The sequence below is a fragment of the Corvus cornix genome, chromosome 1 (genome assembly GCF_000738735.6).
Source record: "Corvus cornix cornix isolate S_Up_H32 chromosome 1, ASM73873v5, whole genome shotgun sequence".
In the NCBI taxonomy this organism is placed as follows: Eukaryota; Metazoa; Chordata; class Aves; order Passeriformes; family Corvidae; genus Corvus; species Corvus cornix.
In genome coordinates, this window is record NC_046332.1 from 559,493 (window position 1) to 584,067 (window position 24,575).

The 24,575-nt window shown below is 55.0% G+C and overlaps 1 protein-coding gene and 1 long non-coding RNA gene across 3 annotated transcripts in view; one reads left to right on the plus strand and one right to left on the minus strand.

The window, feature by feature from the left end:
• The first annotated feature begins 1,011 nt into the window (after positions 1–1,011).
• Positions 1,012–24,575, plus strand: part of SLCO2B1 (solute carrier organic anion transporter family member 2B1) — a 34,615-nt gene continuing 11,051 nt past the window's right edge. Inside the window, exons 1-8 of the mRNA XM_010413290.4 lie at positions 1,012–1,299; positions 9,731–9,820; positions 13,945–14,082; positions 14,172–14,334; positions 15,837–16,064; positions 17,064–17,162; positions 17,539–17,669; positions 24,300–24,408. Of these exons, the coding sequence (XP_010411592.1) occupies positions 1,222–1,299; positions 9,731–9,820; positions 13,945–14,082; positions 14,172–14,334; positions 15,837–16,064; positions 17,064–17,162; positions 17,539–17,669; positions 24,300–24,408 (1,036 nt within the window). The 5' untranslated portion in view covers positions 1,012–1,221. The remainder of the gene's footprint in view (positions 1,300–9,730; positions 9,821–13,944; positions 14,083–14,171; positions 14,335–15,836; positions 16,065–17,063; positions 17,163–17,538; positions 17,670–24,299; positions 24,409–24,575) is intronic.
• LOC104698117 overlaps positions 14,256–24,575 on the minus strand; it is a 65,710-nt gene continuing 55,390 nt past the window's right edge. Inside the window, exons 8-10 of one of the 2 annotated variants that reach the window (XR_005602304.1) lie at positions 17,057–17,313; positions 15,475–15,615; positions 14,256–14,362 (exon numbers count right to left, since the gene is read on the minus strand). This is a non-coding gene — a long non-coding RNA (uncharacterized LOC104698117). Of the gene's footprint in view, positions 14,363–15,474; positions 15,616–17,056; positions 17,314–17,664; positions 19,031–24,575 lie in introns of those variants that run through there. The other variant, XR_005602305.1, reaches the window with a different exon arrangement.

Below are 24,575 nucleotides of genomic sequence, written 5' to 3' on the forward strand. Positions count from 1 at the left end.
TGCAGTGGCAGCCCTGCTCGGGAGCACAGCTCACGGTCACTGGGGTGCAGAGCGCTTTGGGACACGCTGATGTGGCTGTCTCCTGCTCAGCCAAATGATTCCGTGCTGCCAGAGCTAATAAAGGGGTTGTTTAATTATTATTTAATGAGCTAGTGCGAGGAAGCAGATGATCTTCCCCTGGGAAACATCAAGTCTCTCTGCCCAGTGTGTCCTGTGGGTTGTCCCATCCCTCAGAGCCCAGCAAGAAGTGCCAGGGGGAAAAGGTGGCTGTGCCTTTCTCTGCCTCTGCTGCACCACAGCCCTGGGAGGGGAAACATCCCCTTCGGAGGTTCCATCCAGGAGCTTGTTGTGGCTTCTGGGATGGAAGGAGAACAGGGAACTCACCGAAGACTCTCCATCTCCCTCCATCCCTCATACTCCCCTTGGACAGGACTTTGCAGCTGTCCCGGTCTCCAAGCTGCAGCTTTACGAAATCCAAACGTGCATTTGCCCTGGCAAAGCTCGCCTGTGTTTGTGCACCTGTCTGCTGGCACAGCTGGGAGTGCTCACCTGGAGAGGAGAAGGCTCCAGGGAGAGCTCAGAGCCCCTTGCGTAAAGGGGCTCCAGGAGAGCTGGAGAGGGACTGGGGACAAGGGTTGGAGGGACAGGACACAGGGAATGGCTTCCCACTGCCAGAGGGCAGGGCTGGATGAGGCTGCCTGTTTGTTAACTTCTCCAGTTCTCCTCCGGAAAAGCCTTAGTGCTCAGAGCAAGGGAGTACTGGGGAGGCATTGAAAATAAATAGTCTGGGGTTAGACAAACAAAGTTTCCCTGTCCCAAATCCCAGGATTACACTACAGCTTCAAAACTTACACCAAAAAAAAAAAAAATGCAGATAAAGCAAATTGAACAGGAAAATGAACGGAAGGAAACTGCCCTGGAGGAATGGGACCCTTGCAGGGAGGGGAGAGGAGGCTGGATCCGGGGGATGGAGGGAAAGCCAAGCCCAGTTTGGAGTGGGACAGGGACTGGAGAAGCAGCTCGCAAAGCCCTGGCTCAGCAAACCGCACGGGCAGCTCTGTCATTCTGGGATTGCAGCCTCAGGAGAAAGCAAAAACAAAAATAAAAGAAATCCTATTGAAAGTGATTGCAAAAGTTTGGATTGAAACGTGCTCTGGGTTTTAGAAGTGCCGAAGCCCCACCTCCACACACCCACACCCATCCTGGGCAGGGAAAGAGCGAATGGCCCCAGCTCTGCGGGCAGAGGAAAACTTTCGCTCCCAGCGCCAGTGGGATGAGGATCGGGAGAGCCCTGGAACTGTGAGTATGGCAGCACCTGCTCGCTGCCAGGGGATGCGGAGGATGGCTGTGGGGCCGGGCTCGGGGCCGGGACAGGTGAACTTTCTCACGCTGCTTTTCCCCGCTGGTTTTGCTCCTTGACCCGCTGAGGCTCAGGAGCAGCTTCAAAGGGGAAAAAATGAGGAGTGATTCCACGCCTGTCCCCTGTCAGCCTTCTGCACGTGTGTTCTGTCGCTTCCTCTCTGCTTGTGCTTATTTATTTGAGGAGGTTTTTTTTTCCCCCGGTGAGGCAGCTCCCCTTAGTTCTCCCGTCACAGGGAATTTTCCCAGTTTTCCCAATGCCTGAGGCTGCCACGGTGGGTTTCTCTTATGCTTTCACTTCTCCTCTAATGGCAATGCCTCTTTGCAGCCCGGATCCTGGGAAGATGCCGGGCAGCCGTGGCTCTGACCTGTGCCTGCTGCCACAGGGAGAGCCTGGCTGAGCCCAGCCTCTCCAGCAGGGCACTGCTTGGGAGGAGAACTGATCCATACGGTCCTAGAGACATGGAAGGGTCTGGGGTCAGGGCTGAGCTGCTGCCTCTGCCAGCGCCCTGCTGAGCTTGCCCTTGGCTGCAGGGTCTGGGAGCAGCAGGCTGCTTGATTTCTGCCGGGTCCTGCAAATGGGGGAGCTGCTGTGTCCCTTAAAGCCTTTGGCGTGAGCATATCCCCCGGGAGTCAGCCCCGGGAACAGCCTGTCCTCCCTGGAACACAGATTTTAAGTTTGGGGTGAGATTGGCCACACTTGCTGCTGCTGTCAGGTGGCAGCTGTGGTGTCCTTGCTGGGCATGGGGACAGTGGGACCAGTCTGCAGGGATGGGGTGGGCACACGTCCGTCCCATCCTGTGTGTGGGCTGCTGCAGCCCTCTGATTCCAGCCCCTCTGGAGATGGGAATCCAGGGGCAAGGATAACCCTGGATGGGAATGACACTTCCCAGAAGGGAATGGCACTGCATGTCCCAAAAAGTGGTGGCTGCCCCTGGATCCCTGGCAGTGTCCCAGGCCGGGCTGGACGGGGCTTGGAGCAGCCTGGGATAGTGGAAGGTGTCCCTGCCCACGGCAGGGGGTGGCACTGGATGGGCTTTAAGGTCCCTTTCAACCCAAACCCTTCCTTGGCTGTTCAGCCGTGCAGCCTGAGCGAGGTTCTCCCACCACCTTGGAAGCACAGACACATCCAAAGCTCCTCCCTGCTTTGGCCAATTCCCTCAGAAAGCTTCTGAAGGCTCCTGAGGAACCCCTGGCCCCAGTGTGGCTGTGAGAGCCCCCCTGTCTGCCAGCCTCCTGCTCCTTATTGTTCTGCGCTTGTTTCACAGCCCGCTCTCGTTTCTCTGCGTCCCCTCCTACTTTCCCAGTTCCCCCTGTTTTCCAGACGTCCTGCTGGGCACAGGTGGCATTTCCAGGCTCCGCAATGCCCCGTCCTGGCTCACCTGAGCGCCCGACCCCTGCAGGGCTGCTTGGCCTCTTCCCTGTAGCAGCCCGGGGCTCTCTGGGGACCTTGCTCTGGTCACAATTAGATCGCAGCCTCCCTTCCTCTGTGGTTCCTGGCTCCCAGTCTTTTCCCAGTGGATCACTGGGGGTGCTGGTCTGCACTGTGCTCTACCCTGGACCTGCCACATGTGCCCTGGCTGCAGGTGGGTTAAATGTTCTGTGGCTTGAGCCACGATGTGGCTGAATGTGGATTTGAGGGATGGCTCGGGAGCTTCATCTCCCATCTCAGCACCTGTCACTGCCCCCCAGCTTTGGAAAAGGTGATTTTCTAAGGAAATGGAGGCAGTGTGGGAGGCTCAGCATGCGGTGAGGGGAATTCCTGGCTTGAAACATGATTTGAACACCGCAAGGCTCTGAGGTGTCATCCAGGGAAAATCAGGAGTGCATGGCTGGAGACACCCCTGGACAAGATCACGCCCAGGAATGCAGGAAAGGGCTTGTTGCTGTCAGGCAGCTTGGCTGGGGCCAGCTGTGGCTCCAGCTGTGGGTCGGGGCACTTCCAGAAAATAATCTCCACTTTCAGTGGACTTCGTGTTCCCTCTGAGTGTACAGATGCCAGTGCAGTCCAGTAACGTTAAATAATGGAAGGACATTGAGTAATTCCCCCTGCTGCCCAGAATACCAGCGTTTCCTCCTTTTCCCGTGCCAGCTCCAGCCCCCAGCAGCTGCTCTGGGCTGGGGCTTCACTCCAGCACTTGCTTCTTGTCCATCATCACCCAGAGATGTCACCAGGTCTCTCCCACCCACAGCGTTTCCTCTGCTGTTCACAGCCAGCTCCCCTCTTGCTGGCTAAGGAATTTTCTCACTTCTCCTAAGCTCTACTCAGTTCCCTTTCCTGGCAGCAGCATTTCCCTGCTCCTGCTCTTCCGTCCATCCCTTTTGCTTGCAGGTGGCTGGTGTTATTCACAGCTCCTGGTGAAGCAATTTTTAGTGGTCACCCCCAAAATTTGGGGATGCTCTGGTTGTTAATGCCTGGGTTAGTATGGAGGGAGAAAAGAGCTGCCCTTCAATGTCCCTTGGAAATAAATGTTTAGGATTAGGGTGTGGCTGCTCCTCATGGAATACTCAGCGTGGGGAGCAGGTCTGTGGTCCTGGGCAGGCCATGAGTGCAGATGGAGTTTGTTGGGACTGTTTTTTTAGAAGTTATAGATGATAAATAGCAAACAGCTCTGGATTGCTCCAGGAGGGCTCAGCTCCAGGGAACTGCTGGGGTTTCCACTCAGGATGTGTGTTCAAGGCATGGGGCTGTTGCAGGGGCTTCTGCTCCTTGTTTTGCCACAGCTTCCCCTTCAAAAAGTTCTCACCAGAGGTGTCTGTGTCCCTGGAGCCACTCTGGCTCTGCCTGTTTCCTCCAGCTGCTCCTTGCACTGCAAACTCTCACAGCTTTCAGGAGGACTCGGCACAAAACACGTGTTTTTCTCAGTCTTCACTCCTGTCCAAGCAGCAGTGAAGTGCAGAGGGAAAAAAACATCAGGAAGGTATTTATGGTGTATGAAACCCCAAATCAGGAAAAGTGTGGTTTGGGATCACTTCCCTTCAGGCTTCTCTTGGCAGGTGTTTGTCCACAGAGCCAAGCACTGCCTGCAGCCTGTGGAGAGGCAGATCCCTGCTGGAATTGGGCTCTTCGTCCTTCATTCAGCACTTTAACTCCTCTCCAGGGGTTGGAGCTGCCTGAAAAAGGTAGAGTTTCCCTGCCAAACACAGAGGAGGTGGTGCTAAAATAGAAAATCCCCACCGAGGACACAAGATGAGGCTTTTCTGCAGCACAGCCACATCTGCCCATCCCAGGGCAAGGGGGTGCATGTTCAGCATCTGGCTCGATCCTGAAGACAGGGGTGACTTTTGTACTCAAAATACCACATACAACCTTAGCAGGAAGGAGTAAAACTGGCAGAGCCGGGAGATCCTGGTTTGGCAAATGTCTTAGAAACCCCTGAGCCACTGCACAAACCCACAGGCCACGGGGCAGGAACGAGGGCAGGAGCAGTTAATGGGTGCTGCTGGTGCACGGAAGGGGAGGCACCCCAGAAGAGCCTGGGAAGCAGCAGGAGCAGAGGGTGAGGAGGGGTCTCAGGGTGGCTGCAGACCCCGACAGCTCCACAGCCCTGGGCAGCCTCTGAAAGCAAAGCAAAGTGAATGATTCATGGAATTATGCAATGCCAGCCTCCCTGCTTATGTAACTGCAGAGCCATCTCCCACAGCCAGAGGCTCCGGGATTCCTTCCCTGCCCTCCCAGAGCCACGGCTGCTCCGGGGCGCTTTCCCCTTGGAAGGAAATGTCACCCCAGGTGCGATGGGTGCTGCTTCCTGCAGGGGTGGATGGATGGATGGATGGATGGATGGATGGAGAACAGCCCTGCCAAGAAGGATTTGGGGCTGCTGGTGGCTGAGAAGCTGGACATGAACCAGCCCAGAAACCCTTAACCCTGGGCTGATCCCACAGTGTGGGCAGCAGGGGAGGGGGGGATTCTTCCCCTCTGCCCTGCTCAGGTGAGACCCCACCTGCAGAGCTGCCCCAGCCCCGGGGCCAGCAGCACAAGGACCTGGAGCTGCTGGAGAGAGTCCAGAGGAGGCCCCGGAGCTGCTCCAGGGCTGGAGCCCCTCTGCTCTGGAGCCAGGCTGGGAGAGCTGGGGGTGCTCACCTGGAGAGGAGAAGGATCCAGGGAGAGCTCAGAGCCCCTTGCAGGGCCTGAAGGGGCTCCAGGAGAGCTGGAGAGGGACTGGGGACAAGGGCTGGAGGGACAGGACACAGGGAATGGCTCCCCACTGCCAGAGGGCAGAATTAGATGGGATATTGGGAGGGAATTGTTCCCTGTGAGGGTGGTGAGGCCCTGGCACAGGGTGCCCGGAGAAGCTGTGGCTGCCCCATGCCCAGGGGGTGGGGTGAGAGCTCCCATCTCTGGTTTGATGCTGCCAGGTGAGCTCCAATGCCTTCCCCACATCCTGCACTGCTGGAGCAGGTGAGGATCCGTCCAGGAAGGGCTCCAGCCCTGGCAGGGGGTGCCAGGGAGGGCAGGGAGCTCTGGGAAACCTCAGCACACACACAGGGAGCAGGGTTTCATCCTTCCCGAGGCAGAGGGGTACCAGGACAGGGCTGGAGCCTCTCCTTCATTGCCTGTGCTTGCATGTCCTGTGTTTCAACACCAGTTTTCCTTTTTCATCTAATTTTTAACCTCCAGTAACATTTTCCTGTTTGTCTAACTTCGTGTAAGATTTCTGGGATGTGTCATCTGTGGCCCATTTCTCATTACACAGAGTCACTCAGCTGGGCCAATCTCATTTTTGCTTTCTTTTTGCCTCTTGGTGCAAGATAGAAACAGCTCTTGGGTACGTCTCTGCAACCCTTTTTATTCCCTCTGTCTTTCTCCAGGAGGGGATGATGTGTATCCACTGTCTTTTCCTTCTGTTGTGTTATAAAGCATCTCTGCACCCAGATTTTCACGAGCCAGCTCCCCCTTTACCCCAGGCACACCCATAAATACACACCCTGACACCATCCCAGCTTCGCTGCCAGTGAGGGAAAATTATTCAGCAGAAGGAAGGAAGACAGATTACGGAATATTTGCTGGCATTTCGAGTCCCTGCTGGGGTTTAATTTGCTGTGTTACATCGGCTGTTATTTGCTCATGCTCTGCTGAGCCCAGCGTGTGCCTCTCCGTGCTCAGCTAACGGGAGCAGCTGCTAATAAAGGTGTTGGAGGGATTCATGTCCTCGGGAAGGGGACAGGGTGCTGTCACCCAGCCCAGACCCCTGCTCTCACAGCCAGGACCATGGTGCAGGTCCCACACGGGGTTTGGGGCATTTCTGCTGCCCTGGTGTCAAAGAAAGGGTGGTGTGGGGACAAGTGGAGCATCTTAATCAGTGCTGCAAAGGTTTGTGGGATTAGCCCGGGTATAGGCAGTGACAGGACACAGGGAATGGCTTCCCACTGCCAGAGGGCAGGGACAGGTGGGCTATGGGGAAGGAATTGTTCCCTGGCAGGGTGGGCAGGCCCTGGCACAGAGTGCCCAGAGCAGCTGTGGCTGCCCCTGGATCCCTGGCAGTGTCCAAGGTCAGGCTGGACATTGGGGCTTGGAGCAGCCTGGGACAGTGGAAGGTGTCCCTGCCCATGGCAGGAGTGGGACTGGGTGAGTTTTAAGGTCCCTCCCATCCCAAAGCAGCCAGGTTATTCCCCAGCCTGCAGCTCTCTGCAGTCTCCCAGGAGCAGGGAGGAGCTGTCAGGCAGGCGAGGCTGGATCCACGGCACTATTTTAGTGCCAGCAGTTGGTGTGGGACTGAGCTCAGCTCCCCCTCTGCACCCAGGGTTTGCCATGCCAGGCCTTGTTGAGGGGTGCAGTGACCCAGGACAGCACTGGGAAGAAGACTGGGCTTTGAGGACAAATCCTGCACCTGTAGCTGAAGGAATAGCAGCAGCTGGATCTGCAGCACCTCTGCCCTCTGAACAGCCACCCATCCATCCATCCATCCATCCATCCATCCATCCATCCATCCATCCATCACCTTCCCTGGAGTGAAACCCGTGGCTGTGTGGGAGCTGCTGCTTGGGGTCCCCTGCAGTGCCCACATCAGAGGTGACCCTCGGGGAAGCCTGGCCGCCTGTGCACCTCCCCGGACTCCCAAGCATGCCTGTGGGCACCTCTGGGGGGATGGGAGAAGCAGTTTCCCCGGAGGGCTCACTTGCAGGCGCACAAGGACGCGGCGTTCTGCTTCCTGAGGGCGCAGTGCTGCTTTCCAGGGGCTCCGTGTCAGGGTCCGTGACGCTGCTCCCTGTCACACCCTGCCGCCCCTGCTGGCACCCGGAGTGCCGGCCCCACCAGCCGCTCGGGTCAGGTCTCCCTAACAAAGGGATTTCACACCCCTGGAACTGGGGGGGAGAAGGCGAAGGGCATCCCTGAGAGCTCCAAGAGAGCGGCACTCTCTTGGCACCAGGAATTCCTTCTCTCCATCCGGAGTTGTCCAGGATGGAAAACCTGGCTCGTGCCAAGCCAGTGCCACTCGCAGGGGATACTGCCACGGCTGGCCTCCATCCAGCCGAAGGCAACAAGAACCAGACTGACCTTAACCTGCTGCTGTCTCCATGTTTGGGGGTTTTTTAAATCAGTTAAGCCTTATCTGTGTTTTTATTTGATGTGTTCCTTGTCCTTTGCGCTGGATCAAAGTACTTTTCTGTTTCATTTTGTTCCTGAAGGAGAGCTGTGGATGGCTGGGATCTGAGGGCAATGGGTTTATCCTCAGTTTGATCTGCTGGCAAACCCTGCCGCGTTTCAGATCTCTGCTGAGCGTTGCCTCGGGGGTCAGCCACCCTCCGCCTTCCACACATGGAAAGGAGAGCTGGAAAGGATGGGCAGGAGGACCGGAGCACTCCGGCACACCACTGGGTTTGATTGACAAAGGCATTAACACAGCTAACCAGGGCATCCAGCCTGCCGTGGCTTCCAGCTCCATGAGCATTCCCATCCCTGGATATCCAGGCTCGGGCTCCTTTGGGTTTCCTGCCTTTGGTTTTCCACCCTTTTTCTCCTGCCTGTGAACCCCTGAGCTTCCGAGGAGCTGTCAATAATTCATCAGGGCGCCGTGGGCTGCAGCCAGGCAGGTGCCTCTGCCCCAGCACTGCCGAACCCTCCAGGGGCCAGGGGAGCTTTTGTTGCTGCTTTCATTTACGATCAAATTCACTTTATTGATCCCATCCTGGATTTGTTGTAGCAATATCTCTTGGAATGGGGCTGAGGGCAGCAACTGCTTTTTGCAGAGGCTGCAGTGGAGCTCGTAACTCGTGCCGGTCCCCTCTGGAATTCACCTCTCCTGTGCTCCGTGCTGAAGGGTTTATAAACACCACGGTTAAGGCAGTCTCCTCCTGCTCGAAGTTACATCAACCCCGCCTTTGTTAATTTGTTCGAGGCTGCGGGTCCTCGCTCCTTTGCTTCTCATCATGGGGGAAATAGAATTACACAAAATAATAACGGGAAGCCTTTCACCCCATTTGCTGCGGAGATGAAAACATCTATTAGAGTGTGCTGAACAACAAGTTAAAGCCTAATGGGTTTAACGTGCCTCCAAACAATGCAGCTTCCTGAGCAGGAAGCCTGGGTACTGAACCCGACAAAGGCACCAGCGGTCCCTCGGGGAGGAGAGGCTGAGCGGCCACAGAGGAGGGAAGGAGATGTGCGGGCAGGGAGCGGCGTGCTGGCTTCCCACGGGTTGGAACCGCTTTGCGTGGCTCCGGTTAGGTGGTGCCTGGGAAAGCGAGCGTGGAGGGGTTCTTCCGGGGAGATGCAGAAACGCCGTGGGTGAAAATGGGATGCAGGAAAGGAGGGCTTCAATCCATCAGAGCCCAGCACATGCAGGGATGAGCCCCCTTGTGCAGGCAGGAGCTGCTGCCCCTGAGCCTGCAGGGAATCCCTCCTGAGGAATGCAGAGGCTGGGTCCTGCTCATGGCAGGGACAGGACTTTGCACTGCGTCCGCTTGAGCTTCGTGAGGTTCTGCAGCCCACTGGGATCCTCCAGTGCCCATTTCTCCGGGCAGCTGAGGTACCTCTGGATGGCAGCACAGCCATCAGCTTTGCCAGCTGCTCTCCCAGTCTCGTGTCTGCTGCCAGCTGACTGACGGTGCCCTGTGCCCCATCACCGAGGCCATTGATAAGGACGTCACACCGACCCCAGTGATGTTTGCACAACATTGTCCTTGGCTCTGCTGAGCAGCGTTCCACCTCCCGCACCTCTGGTGTTTAACATTTTGCAGGCTGCTCTGCGGCTTTGCAGAGTTAAAGTGCTCGGAGCAAAGGAAACCCAGGAATAATTAGTGATTGCTTGGGAGACCGTGTGCCTGCTGTGGGGGTGTTGGCAGAGCACGACAGGATTTTTTGCCTGCTGAGCACAGGGAATCCGGGCCCAGCAACTGAGCATTGTGCTGAATGATTTGTTTTTGACAGGCTGACAGAATGACAAGTACGGCTCCAAGGAGCAGCTGCCCGGACGTGGCCCGGAAAACACTCTGCAGGAGCCCCTTTCTCAGTATCAAGGTAAACACCTCCTGCTTTCTCCTCGGATCACTGGCCTGGGAAAGAGGAGTTCAGCTTCCTGCAGGAGGCATTGAGAGGATTTCTGGGTACCAAGTGTATTTGGGAAATGCTCCCTGTGTTTCTTATGGCAAAAGCACCTTTGGCGTGGAGCTGTCTCCATCCCAAAGCCAGTGGTGGGGCAAGGATGTTTCAATGCAGGTTTAACTCCCAGCTCCTGCAGGATTTAACTCCAGGGAATCACAGCATGGGATGGGTTGCAGTGACCTCAAAGCCCATCCAGTCCCACCCCCTGCAATGGGCAGGACCCCTTCCACTAGCCCAGGCTTCTCCAAGCCCTGTCCAGCCTGGCCTTGGACACTGCCAGGGATCCAGGGGCAGCCACAGCTTCTCTGGGCACCCTGTGTCAGGGCCTGCCCACCCTCCCAGGGAACAACTCCTTCCCAATATCCCATCCAGCTCTGGCTTTGTCAGTGGGAAGCCTTTCTTCAAAGTCTTACATCCTCCTGGATTTGGTGCAACCTCCAGCCCTCCAGGTGAGTGTTTGAGGAGCTCTGCAGAACCACAGGCTGCACCTGGAGTGGCTCCCTCTGTCTTGCAACATCTACTCCATTCCTTTCTGGCTCAATAATTCCTTTTTATTAGTAGTGGCAGCCTTAACATCAGTTTATAACTACATTCAGTGTAGTTGGAAGCCAATTACCTGGCTCATTAGAGAATCTCACCAGGCCAGAGAGCAAAAGATGACAGTCAGTCTTAAAAGCTTAAGATTTCTCTGTCACTTTTGTGGGGAAGTTTTGGGGTTTTGAGGGTTTTTCTTCAAGTGCTGGTGGAGATAATCACCCTCATCCCATGTGGCAGGAGGAAAGTGAGTCACTGAGGCAGAGGCCACCAGAGCACAGAGGTTGGAGGCACAGTGGCGTATCCTGAGGCTTCTTCCCCAATCCTCTCTTCAGCCCGTTCAGCTGTTTTTATCTGGTGCTTTTTGTTGGTTTTTCTTGACTTGCCAGCAACATTATCCATAAAGATATAACCCCATTGATTTTTCCCTCAGGAGATATTTTAAAGGGGTTCAAAGGTTAAACCACTGAGGGGGCAAAGTCGGCTCTGTGAGCAGGTTCAAGTTGTATTTTGCTCTACCTGTGAAGGTAGATCCTAAAATCTACCTCAGACTGGTTTGGGCTGGAGGGGACCTTAAAGACCCTCCTGTTGCAACCCCCAGTCCCGGGCAGATGTAGAGGAAGCTCTTGTCACCAAGACCACAATTATCCTCAGCACAGGATGTTTTCCCCTCATCTCTTGGGGATTTTTTTCAAGAAGTTAGGCCTCCCTGTCCGGTTTCTAAATGACTTCCTCAGAAAACAAAACCTCCAGCCCAGGGTTCGAATGGTTCTTGCAGAAACGCAGAGCCATTGCACAATGTGGTTGGATGTGTTCGAAGTGGCCGAAGGACCAAAAATCACAGCACTGCAGTTTTTGTGTGTATTTATATCTCCAGAGAGTGTGTCACAAAAACCACCCACCGCATGGCAAAATGCAGCGCAGGGGCATAGCTAACAACTGCCCTGTTCGGCTTCAAGGAGCATTATGATTTAAATGGGATATTGGGAAAGAATTCCTCCCTGTGAGGGTGGGCAGGCCCTGGCACAGGGTGCCCAGAGCAGCTGTGGCTGCCCCTGGATCCCTGCCAGTGCCCAAGGCCGGGTTGGACGGGGCTTGGAGCAGCCTGGGTTACTGGAAGGTGTCCCTGCCCATGGCAGGGGGGACTGAATGAACTTTAAGCTCCTTTCCAAGTACAGGCCCAGCCAAACTGGTTTGGATTAAACTGGAAGGAGCCGATTCCTCCCAGACCCATTTGCCCAGCACAGCCCAGTGCACAGGGTTTTGTCAGGTGCTAAGGCACAACCCCCTCTCTTAAAATACCCTCCAGAGTCCCCAGACAGGTGGAAAGAGTGTGGTGGGGACTGCCTGGTGTGGGCTGGGCAGGACGCTGTGTGGGGCTCTCAGAGCCTCCCGGGGAGGCTTTGCTGCCAAGCTGCACTATCAGCGCTACAAACAATGGGAGCCTTTGGAAGAAGCTTTGTTCCAGACCACCAGGAGAGGAAATGTTGTTGTTTAATTCCCAGGTCTGTGATTTACTGGCTGTGTGGGATGCAGTGTGTTTCTCTATTCTCCTGCACGTGCGGGGTGGGAGCAGCCATACCTTGCCGGTGCTTGGATTCTCTGAGTTGCTTTAGTTCCATGGATGTAGAGGGAAGGATTAGGAGCACAGCTCAGCCCTTCAGGGAAAAGGTGCTGGGCTGTGAGCTGGGGCTCCCTTCCAGGACCACCCAGCCCTGGGGCTGCTCCTGGCTCTCCATGGTCTGTCCTGCTGTCAGGGAAAAGGTCTTGGGAAAGGCTGGTGTCTACCAGTCCGGGTCACCTGTTGGGGCAGTCCATCAGTCCCAGCAGTCCAGCAGATCCAAAGGCCAGGAAAGGTCTGCTCTTTCTTTTCCTGACAGAACACTGATGCTGAGAGCAAAGAGCCCCTGGAGGCAGAACTGGGGTCCTTGCCCAACCCACTGCAGGTCCTGTGCAGGGCCATCTTTCCTTTCTGTGCTTTACTCTGCCCAGACAGGGCAGAATAAAATAGCAGATTCCCAACCCCTTTTGAGCTGAAGAGGACACGGGGCAGTGCTGGGCAGCTGCTGAGCTGCTGTAAACCCATGAAGGTCCTGGATTCGGATTGCCAGTGGGCTGTGTGCTGTGGATGCCTGGAATAAACAGATCTGGTTCCAGCCTTTGCATCTGATGTGTTCAGGAAGCAGAGCCTGGACACAGCCAGCGACTTGTAGGAACGTAGGAGTTTTAGCAAAGCTGACTCTGGGGACGCTTTCCTCTGGCTGGCTGACATTTCCCCAGTCCAGGCACGTTGCATCCATCAGTGGTGACATGAGCCTGGGACAGGGATGGTCCTGGATGGTGGCCTGGTGTGCATTGTGCCAGCCCATCCCCTTGGGAGGTGGTGACCATATCCCAGCCCCACAGTTCTCAGGGACCCCAGGGGTTTGGCCTTCCCCTTGCCCCCTTCTGTGCTGTGGATATTCCCTGGGCTTACAGAGCAGGCCAGTTTGGCAGTGACCTCCCTTCAGGCCTGGATCAGAACGAGACAGAGCAGAAATCCAGGCCAGGCTGAGCAGCTTCTCTGTGGTGGGAGCTGGTGCAAAACACACAGAGCAGGAGTGGTGCCCTCAGGGTCTGGGCATTACCTAAGGCTGAGGGCAGCAGCTCTGGAAGGAGCCTGGGGCATGCAGCCTGTCCTGCAGGGAGATGGGTGGGCTGTGGCTGTTCAGGCTGGTTATTTGAACTCCTCTGGGGGTTGGAAGGATGTCTGGGAGAGCCACAAGGCAGCAGGGAAGGAGATGGCTCACCTGGAGGAGGGAGGATGGAGATGAGGCCAAATTATTTTCTGGGAGATGGTGGACTTTGACAAGGTTTTCTTCTGGAAGTGGAAGAGAACCTTCACATTTTCCAAAGGAGGAGTCTTTTACATCTAGGGCTTTGTGGGAAGGGAACGGAAAGGAAGGGAAGGGAAGGGAAGGGAAGGGAAGGGAAGGGAAGGGAAGGGAAGGGAAGGGAAGGGAAGCAGTCTGAATTCTTCTCCCTGACCTTCTCCTGACTTTGCCTCAAGGAGTTGTTTGTTGCTGTGTTGGGAAGGGCTCATTCCTGTCCCAGAAGAAGCTCCCAGCACTGGGGATGGCTGCCTGCCTCTGGCTGAATGGGAGCAGGAACGTTGTGCAAGCTCTCTTCTGCTCTGCATCCTAGGGACAAGGCCAACACAAACAGGCGCCATCCCAACTGAAGGAATGTGTTTGTCCAAAGCCACTTCTCAGCTGAAGGAATTACAGCCTCCCTGCAGATGCTGACCCTGTTGGTTTTTTTTGGCAGAGGGCTATTTCATGGCTCTGACCTAATTTCAGAAGAGTTCACTGGTGGCAGAGCAGAGGTGATATTTCCAAGCCTTGTGGTCAGAGGTTTATGTTGGATAACGGTGCCTTTCTGAGGGGGATGCAGTTTTTCGTGCTGCAGCTCTCAGTGACCCTCAGCTCTCGGTGACCCTGCTGGGGGCTCTCTTTTTGTGTTGGCAGTTCTTTGTGTTCTGCCATGGGCTGCTGCAGCTCTCCCAGCTCCTGGTCTCCGGCTACCTGAAGAGCTCCATCTCCACCATCGAGAGACGCTACGGCCTCTCCAGCCAGACCTCAGGGCTGCTCGCTTCCTTCAACGAGGTGAGCCCCGCCAGCCCCCCGTCCCTGCTGAGCGCTGTCCCGTGCTCCTCCCGTTCCCTGGGAGACATTCCCGCTCTCTGTCCCTGCAGGTTGGGAACACGCTGCTGATTGTCTTTGTCAGCTACTTCGGCAGCCGCGTGCACCGGCCGCGCCTCATCGGCTGCGGGGCCATCCTCGTGTCCCTGGCCGGCTTCCTCATGTCCCTGCCCCACTTCATTACAGGGCCCTACGAGTACGACCAGTCTGTGGCCAGTAAGTGCTCCAGAAACTTGGTTTAGGCCTTTTGGGGCAGAAGGAGGAAATAGTAGGATGACAGGATGGTTTGGGTTGAAAAGGACCTTAAAAACCATCGTGTTCCACCTCTGCCATGGGCAGGGACACCTCCCACTGTCCCAGGTTGCTCCAACGTGGCCTTGGACACTGCCAGGGATCCAGGGGCGCCACAGCTGCTCTGGGCACCCTGTGCCAGGGCCTGCCCACCCTGCCAGGGAACAATTCCTTCCCAATATCCCATCTACCCCTGCCCCCTGGCAGTGGGGAGCCACTGTGAAATGACCTTCCCTCCAGGCACTGCGAGCTGCGAGCTGCAAGCTGTTGGCTTCTCCTCAAGAAATCTTATTTTTCTAAGAATGAAATCATCTCAGCCTTGAGAGGCAACAGCTACTTGGTGGAAAGCAGAGCCAGGGGACATGAGAACCATGAAGCCACGGCAAAGGGCAGGAAAACAATCAAAATACAGGCTGTGCCTCTGATTCCCCTTCTTTGCTGCACATCCAACCTCACCTGCCTTCCCTGGTCTAGCTGGGCTGCCTTTGAGGTTTTAGACCCCACCAGATAATCAGCCTCCCTTGAGAAACATGCAGGTCTAAATCACTCGTGGAGGGAATGGGACACGGTGGGTTTGGGATTTTCTTTCTGAAGGAAAGTGAAGGGATGAGAAAAGAAAGAAAGGAGAAAACCAATTTTTTGCCACCTTCCCAATTCCTGCCATGGAGCTCCAGCAAGTCTTTAGAAGCCTCCACTGAGGAGCTTTTGTTTGGCTCATCAGAAGAAGTGCAGCTGTTTCAGGCAACTGCAGACACCAAAGGAAGGCTGAAAAGGTGAATAACTGCTGGCTGCACATAGGGGCCAGCTGCAAACCCCAGTTTGGAAACAATGAGTTGGTGTTTCAGCAGTGCTGGTGCAGGTGGCCCCGTGTCTGAGCACTTGGAATTCCACAGGATTTGGGGCACAACCATGGAAATCCTGCTATGAGCACCCCCACCCCCTTGCCTGGGGTTCCAAGGAAGAGGAGGGTGCTAGAATCAGCACTTTCACTTAGGCAGTAAAATGTGAAATGAGTTCTCATTTCCTGGGTAGCCACTCACAAAATTTGCAGGTTTGCTCATTTACCTGTATTGGAAGGTCAGTCAAAGGTCCTGGGAGTGACCTCAGCTCCACTTCCTTGATGAAGGTGGCTTTTCATGGCACGTGAACCCATCTCTGTGAACATCAGTGGAGTGCTCTTTGCACCTTCTTTGTATTTTCTTTCACCTATGGATAAGATAAGGACATGGAGTTGCTGGAGCAAATCCAGAGGAGGCCCTGGAGCTGCCCCAGGGCTGGAGCCCCTCTGCTCTGGAGCCAGGCTGGGAGAGCTGGGGGTGCTCACCTGGAGAAGGCTCCAGGGAGAGCTCAGAGCCCCTTGCAGGGCCTAAAGGAAGAAGTTCTTTCTCCAGACCGAGCTCCTCAGACCTTTCCCCTTGACACTGCAGGCACCTTCAGCAACACCACGGACCTGTGCCAGCCCAGGGCCCCGGGGGCCTGGGCCAACCTGAGCGCTGCCAGCTGCACCCCCCACGCCTCCAGGGAGAACCACGAGGTTCTCCTGGTCATGTTCATGGCCCAGGCACTGCTGGGCATCGGTGGCGTGCCCATCCAGCCCTTCGGCATCTCCTACATCGACGACTTCGCCAGTGAGAGGAACTCCCCCCTCTACCTGGGTAAGGCTGGGCTGCTTGGGAGGGGGAGAAGCCAGGGTGGAGGTGACAGCAAGGCCAGCCAGGACTAATTTGCATTAATGAGAGCAGGGTTCGTTACAGCCCTTGTGCTCTGCCCAGAGCCAGGAAAGTTTCTGCAAAAAGAGTTTACCTGCTTCAGGCTTAGAGAGCAGGAGAGCTGGGAAGCACCATTTGGGGCAGATGCTGGGGTTTTTGGCCTGAGAGATAACCTGGAGATGGAGTTAGTAACCATATCCTCCTCCAAAAAGGCTTCAGGAAGGACAAGAGGGACAATCTGATCTCTGTGGCAGCTGTGGGCTTAAGGGGCAGCAACGAGGACTCTGTTTAGATGTTAGGAAAGTGATACAACCCAAAGGAAAGCAGGTTCAACCACCCAGGAGATGGGAGAGTATCCTTCAGAACAGCTTGGGCACAGGCCCAAAAGGGCTGTCCCAGGGTGATGGGATGGACAAGGTGGTCCTTGCAGGTCCTTCTAGTCCTCTCCCAGCTGTTGCCTGTGACAGCCTTTTGAACTGAATGGAACAGCAAAGGTAGATCAGAAACAGGTCATTACTGTTAAAAAACGGAAGCACAGCATCAAATTTTGCTCTGGTATATGATCCAAACCAGGTAGGAGTTGAATCTTACATGTGGGGATTTCTTTTATCAGTAATTCATGGAGGAGAGTTCACTGATAAATTTTATCTCCTTAACCTTGTAACAAACCTTGGTGTTTCCTGGATTACTGATGCCAAGGGGCACATCTTATTCCTGGGAGTATTGCAGTCCTTCTAGGAGGCTGCAGACAAGCATCAGGAAAGGTCTGAGCCGTGCCAAAGGGAATTCCGTGTGTGAAGGGAGTATAGGGAGCATGGGGCTGTGCCTCTTGGGGATTAGAAAGCTGCCGGGGAAGTGGGCTGTGCTGGAGGCAGGCACAGCAGAGCCTGGTCCCCGTGGTCCCTTCCCCCAGGCTGAGCCCTTCCCCGCTCTCGTACCTTGCAGGAATCCTGTTCTCTGTGACGGTCATCGGCCCGGGGGTGGCCTTCATGCTGGGCTCTGCCATGCTGAGGTTCTACGTGGACATCGACAAAGTCGGCGCAGGTGAGGGAGCGGGTCCTGGGAGAGCTCCTAAAGCAGAGGGGCTCCCAGCCTCCTGTGGGTTCTGTGCCCTGTGCTGGTGGGGCAGAGGGCATCCAGGACATCCCTGTCCCAGCTGTCTCCATCCAAAGGGCTGAGTGGCTCTTTGGACGTCCTGGGGACAGCAGTGAAATAGGAAAGAGACAATGAAATGTGATTTAGTGCTGGGATGATCGGCGGCAAACGCTGCTCAGACCCCAGAACTGATGGTCCCTGGGTTGGGAGCCACCACCTTGGGGCTGATTGATGTCGGGGGTGACTGGGGCCACCCTTCGGTGCTCTGGGCTCCCTCCCTTGTCCCAGCATTGGTCTGATGCCCCTCTCCCCACTTGTGTTGCAGCTGAGGTGCAGCTCACCAACAAGGACCCGCGCTGGGTCGGGGCCTGGTGGCTCGGGTTCCTGGTGGCCGCCAGCCTGGTGGCCGTGTCTGCCCTGCCCTACTTCTTCTTCCCACGGGAAATGCCGAAGGAGGTAGGAGAGGTTCTGCACACACACACACACACAGCGGTGCAGCCAGAATGTCAGCCACAGGGACTGGAACCAGGATCTGTTCCTTAGGAAGGGAAGGGTGCAGTCTCAGATTTTCATGTTTCCATGAGAGGGTTGCAGGGGAGGTAAAGGGCAGCCAGCTTTGTCTGTGCTGGCAGCTGAGAATTCCTGAATTTTGGAGGTAGAATTGAAATTCCATCACTGGGCTCCTGGAAGACAAGGACACCCTTTTCCATAGGAGAAAAGGACTTAGCCCCATGTTTCAGGTGCCAATGAGAGGCTGCTTGGGCAGGTAAAGGCAGCCAGACCTGTCTATCCTGGCAGGATTTTTCAGGAGCAGTCCTTGGACGTTTTAAATTACTATGACATTTCTGAAATTCGAGCAGTGGGCTCCTGGAAGACGCTGGGAGCTCTTCTTCAGCAGCCGCTGGGGAGCAGGGCCAGGCAGTGGCCGTGCATGCCTGGAGTGCACAACTCGGGAGCTTCCCCAGCGCTTCCCTGGCTGCGCGTCCCGGCGTGTTGGCAGCAGCGAAGAGAACAGGCTGTGCTTGCAGAGGAGGCACTTTCTGTGGGTTGGGATGCTGCTGAAGCTGCTGGGACATGCTCAGGAGGTGAAGGTGTGCTCATCTCGGTGTCTTGGCCATGCTCTGAGTGGTATCATTGCCTTGCACTTGTGCTTTGAGGCAGCATCAAAACCTTCCTGTCCAAACAAGTCTGTGCACCGCTGCAGAGTAATTCTTCACTTCTCCTGACACTGCCTGAATTTCCACAGGAGTGAGTGGAGATTTGGGGTTCCCCGACCTGTTTTACCAGTTCAGCTTGGGGATGCAGTGATTTACTCCTGGCTGACACGAGCTGTGAGGTGATGGGCTGGGAACTGCTCTGCGCCTGGCGGAGTAAAGGTGATCCCAAATGCAGTGTGCCTGACTGATCCTCCTGCAGCCTGAGTTGCTCTGAAGCCTTGGGGATGGTCTGTGTTGGCAGGGCCTGCTCAGTATGCCAGGGTGGCACGCTCCATCGTAGGGAAAAGTTCTTCATTAGGGCTGATGGGAATATTAATTTCATAAGCGGCTCTTGAGAGAAAATAATGCACTTCCAACTAAAACAGCTGCACTTTCTGGCAAGTGCTGCACTCTGAGCAGTTTGGAAGAGTTGAAGGGGGGAATGGGTGGATATTGATTTAAGAAAGAGCAGGAGGATTTCACCCTGCTCTGCTGGCTGGGATCTGTGGGAACGCTCCCACATGGCCGAGCACCCACGTATCCATCTGCAGCACGTGAGTTTCTTGAATTCTTGGATTTCTCTCCATTTTGCCATCCCCCTCAGAAAGCTCTTGGAATCTGCTGAAAGTTAAAAATAAGAATAGGAAAATACACTAAATGATAGCCAAATTCTGCCCTCCTTGCAGAATGGGAGGCACCGGGGCCAGCCACACCTGTCCCATGGGGGTATCAGCGCCAGCAGCAGCAGCAAGGGGCCCTGCTTTAAAAATTCAGATAAAAGCCTCTGTAGAAAGTTTGCCAGATGCTGTTGTGGGTAACACATGTGGGCTGCAGGAGCACTCCAAGATTTGTTGGAAATCTGCGGTGTCGTGGATGTTTTTCTGTATGTGTATATATAAATTTATATATATGTATGTATGTATGTATATCTAAAGATGTACATATGCATATATATGTATATAAGACCCTTTCTCTGGCTTGCCCTTGGAGTAAATCAGTGTTTGGCTAAGGACGCAAAAGTGATGGGTTTTCCATCACAAAGGGCTGTGGATTCAGGCTGGAGTTGCTGGTGGTGTTAGTCTGGAGAAGGGAGATCTTCCAGTGCCTAAAGGGGCTCCAGGAGAGCTGGACAGGGACTGGGGACAAGGCATGGAGGGACAGGACACAGGGAATGGTTTCCCACTGCCAGAGGGCAGGGATGGATGGGATACTGGGAAGGAATTGTTCCCTGTGGGGGTGTGCCGGCCCTGGCAGCTGTGGCTGCCCCTGGATCCCTGGAAGTGTTCCAGGATTTCTGACTGTCCAAAGCAGGAACAAATCTACCAGCAGAGCAACCACAAGCTGCAAGTACTTGAAGAAATCAACTGAGCTTTTCCACGCAGCTCGTAGAGCCCCAAAAATTTGTCTTACCCACAGCAGATGCCTTCAGGCTCGGCATGGGAACAGCCCATGCAAAAAGCTCTGCTCTGCTCTGCCCAGAGGCAGCTGAGGTGTTCCTGCACCAGCAGCTTGGATTCCATTTCTGGCCACCCTCCTCAGTGGGCATCACGCAGCGAACACCGGGTATCACCCAGCCCTCCGTGTCTTCGGAGACTTATCTGCCTCCTCCCACCAGCCAGGACACATCTACATCTTTCATTCCACAGCCACATTTCAGCTTCACCTTTTCTTGATGAATTCTTCCTTTGAAGTTCCTGCAAGGGCTCGTGTTAACATTAATGATAATGTGGGGCTGCTCTTCTGATCTTTTTTTTGTAAATTAGTCACTCCGAGCCCAGAACATCTTTATTTCTCTACTTTGCTGCCTGTCGGTAGGTTTCTAGCACCAGAGTATCCTGAATAATCCTGTTTGGGGGCTGATCACAGCAAAGCCATGGAGTTGTCATGAACCCAAGAAGGGGATGAGGGGATGAGGCTTTTATACTGGAAAAACTGTTTTCAGTCAAGAACAGCTTTTTTTCCCAGTAGTTCCAGTTTAATCCTGCCTCCATGAGCCTGGACCATTTCTTGCAGTTGTGTCCTGGATTGTGAGGAACTTGAAGCACTCTCCAGTTGCTGTGTAGCCAAAGTTTAGCTCATGCTTTGCCATCTGCTGGTGTTGCTGCATCCCAAGCCAGGCAGCTGTATTGTCACAATATTCCAGTATTCCTGGGCCACAGCCTGTGTCTGTCCTGCAGCTCTGAGGGTGACAAGGAGAGGGACTGAAAGGGGGAAAGCTGCTCTCAGCAACGCCTCAGACAGAAACAGGAGCACTGTCCTTGCTCAGCATTTCTTGTGTGCAGGACCTGTCTTGGCCACCCAGATCCCTCCCGCTGCAGGTTTGCTTTGGGACACTCCAAACACAGAACCCAACGTCTCCCAAATGCCAGAGGGGCTGAGTGACACTGAGTGACACTGAGGGACTCTTCCTCCTGGCTGGGACAAACCTCCCTGCCGTGTCAGCACTCGGCATCCACTGACAGATGCCTCGAGACAAAGCCCCCATGGATTTCATGGGAAGCAGGTCTGCGTGTCCCACTCGTATCCAAGCTCCCATGGATTTCATGGGAAGCAGGTCTGCATGTCCCGCTCCTGTCCAAGCCCTGGTGGCTCCAGTTTGCTGTCACACAACCCCTCTGGACACCAGGTCACTCCTCAGTGCTCTCCTCCTGAGCCTCACTGGCAGGAGGTTTCAAAAACTTATTTCCCTCCATGTTGCAGGGACACCTTCCACTATCCCAGGTTACTCCAGCCTGGCCTTGCACACTGCCAGGGATCCAGGGGCAGCCACAGCTGCTCTGGGCACCCTGTGCCAGGGCCTCCCCACCCTCCCAGGGGACAACTCCTTTCCAATATCCCATCTGTCCCTGCCCTCCTTCCTCTTAAAGTCATTCCCCCCTGTCCTGTCCCTCCCTGCCCTTGCAGAAGTCCCTGTCCAGCTCTCCTGTGGGCCCCCACTGGGTGCTGGAGATGGAGCTCTTTCTCTGGGAAAAGGTGCTGTGATGCTCTGGGTGCCTCATTAAAGCTCCAAAACACCACCAAAGGCAGCCTAGGAGTACAGGGCATGATCTGAGGAGCAAAGAGGGCAAAGTGGAAGGACAGGCTTCAGGAGTGGGCTGGGCTCTACATGTGGATTTTCCCCAGGGAGCTTTAAAGTCAGGCACAAACAGCAGCTAAAAATAATCCTCCCATTCAGTGGGAGCAAGGTGCCCCTCCACTGGTGATGTTAACACTCCTGGAAATAGGGTCCCTGGAGGGACCCGCACGTGCTGCAAGAGGCAGAATGAAGTGTTTGTGGGGAGCGTGACCTTGTCAAAAGGAAAGTAATCCTTTTGCAAGCTGTGAGGTTTTACACTTTGTTTGTCTAATATGAAAATAACTTCTCTGACTTTACTGAGCTGGGAGTGCCAGGTCCTGTTCACAGCCAGAGGGAAACTCTGCAGACACCTCAAAATAAACAAAGAAAACCTCTCTGTCACAGAGCAGGTCATTTATCTCTGTTTCCAGGGGTGTATTTGGATAAGCCCAGGCTGCTGGCACCTCTGGCTGCCCTTCTCACAGGTGCAGTAGCAGGTGGGGAGAGCAGGAGCTGGCAGCAAAAGCTGCTTTCATTTTCCTTTCCTGCAGAGCCCTGCTCAGCCATCCCTGGATTTATTCATGTCTGTGCAGGGAAACTGGGGATTTCCCCAGGCCAAGGTCAGGCTGGGGATGCTCTTCCTGGTGCAAAGTGTGTGGGAGCTTCATTCTCCTTCCTCAGAAGCCTGTCTGCCTCCTCCATCCCTGGAAGACTGGAAGTGATGCCAGTGGACTCAGGGAATCACGGCATGAGTTGGGTTGAAAGGGACCTGAAAGCCCATCCAGTGCCACCCCTGCCATGGGCAGGGACACCTTCCACTGTCCCAGGCTGCTCCAAGCCCCGTCCAGCCTGGCCTTGGACACTGCCAGGGATCCAGGGGCAGCCACAGCTTCTGTGGGCAAAATCTTCCATACAGATAAAATCTCATTGCAAAAATGTGAGATGCAACGAGTGGCACCAAGAAATGGAGTCCTTTAAGGAATCATCCAAGAAAACCCAAGTATAGGGGCATTTTGCAAGCTTAGTTTGTTTCTCCTTGGCACGATGCTGGGGCAGGGCTGAGCAGCCAGCCCATGCTACTGCACCTTCCAGCTCCAGCTTGACAAATTTCTGCCGTGAGAGTGCCAAAATTCCCTGTGGCAGGAGCACAGCATCCTCCTCAGGGCTTGGGCATCGCTGATGGCGCAGCCAGCAGCATTCCAGCACCATTCCCGTATCATCTGCAGCAAGCAGGCAGGATTTCTGCTTTTCCTTTTGCCCCTGCTTTCCTTCATCCCAGAGGAATGTATTTCCTGATCCTTTCAGGCAGCAAAAAAATATACCAGGGCCAAGGCAGCACGGGGAGAGGAGCTTTCCTCCTCTGTGAGGGCTTTGCTCCCTGTGCAGGCAGCTGCTGCTCCCGAGCCAGCACGGAAATGTCCCTTGCAAGGGTCACCCGCAGGGACAACCCAGACTGGGGAATTTGGGGGGAGTTGCGTTTTGTCTGGACGTGCCGGCTGTTGACTCTCAGAAGTACAAACAGCTGGAAGCTGAGGAAGCCACAGTCAGGAACAGCTTGAATGTATTTTTGGAAAGTGCTGCAGTTTCAGAGCAGAGAGAAGAGCCCCTGTAACGCAGTTGAAAAGTGAAAGGGAGCCGGATTTTATCTTTGCATTTGAAAAACGTATGAAAGCCTGAGCTCCAGCCATAAAAAACAGGAAAGGAGTTTCATTGCTTTTGCCCTTAAAAAGGGGCACGTGGCACCCGCAGCACAGACACTGTGACCTCGCTGTGGTTTAATGACCACTCTCAGTTTCAGAGCACAGGAGGTGATTTTCGCCCAAGAGCTGCCTGTTTCTCTGTGTCCATTACAAGTCTCTAATTGCTGTTGAATGAACTCGTTTGTCCAGCCCAGACTGGTGCCAGGAGCTGCAGCAGAGCTGCTGAGCTGAGGGGGGTGGCAGAGCCGGGCTGTTGGCTCTGGCTGTAAGCACTCTGTGGTTTCCCCTGAGCCCTGCCCTGCCACCCCACAGGCACAGCCCCACAGCTCCTCTAATTAATGCCCTCTGCTCCTGTGATTCCCCTAAAAGCAGAGCAGGGGACCCGAAGCACATCCCAGAAATCCTCTGCTCCTTTGGCTTCCCAGTGCCGTGGGGTGTTGGACACTTGGCCGAGTGGGGCTGCAATGGATCTTCCACGCTCTGAGCCCTCCAGGGCTGGGGGCTCCACCACTGCCCTGGGCAGCCTCTTGGCTCAGGAGGTGACAAATGTTTTGCCTCCATCCCAGACCTCCTGCTTGCCTGGATACACTTTCCTCTTACAATTGCTGCCTCTTTCCTGCCCAGCAGCTTTTAGGGAACACAGAGACACAGGGAACTGCTCATCCTCCATCCAAACCGGTGCCCAAAGCTGTGCTGGTGGGGATCCAGCTGTATCCCTCTTGGGTGCCTGTGCCTGTCCCCACACACAGAGGTACAAGAACTTCTGGGGCAGAAAACCATCCCCCTAAGGGTATCCAGCTTTCCCTGCAAAGGTTTGCACCTCCTGAATTTGTGTGAGCTGAGCACACGGTGTGCTGTGCCTGGGGAACGGCACAGCTTGATATTGATGAAGTGTGATCCACTGCTGTCAGGAAAGGTGGGAAAACTTCCCTGCAGCATGGATATATGTCTGGATGCTCTCAGCCCCATTGGAAACCCGGTGGTGTGGGCAGGGAGCAGCAGCTGGACATGGACAGGGATGGCCAAGGCCAAAAACATCATGGGCTGCTGTGTGTCATGGTTTGGGAGAGAAAAGGCGAGAGCAGGGGAAGCTCTGTCATGATGTGTGCAGTGACAGCCTCTGGTGTGTCCCCAGGTGGTGAGAGGGAAGGACAGTGGCAGCAAGAAGAGGGAGGACATGCTGAGCCAGCTCAGGTCGAGATCCAAGCACATGGAGAGCCTCTCCCTACCGGAGTTCATCAGACGTAAGTGTGGAATGTCCCGATCCCACGCGGATGGCGACTCCCTGCTGGCACAGACAGCTGAGCTGGGGCCGTGCTGGGGCTGCAGTGCTGCCAAGGAACAGGGATGTTCCCACCTATGCTCAGCCCAGCTCCTGGATGGGCCCTCGAGATGCACCTTAGGCTCAGTG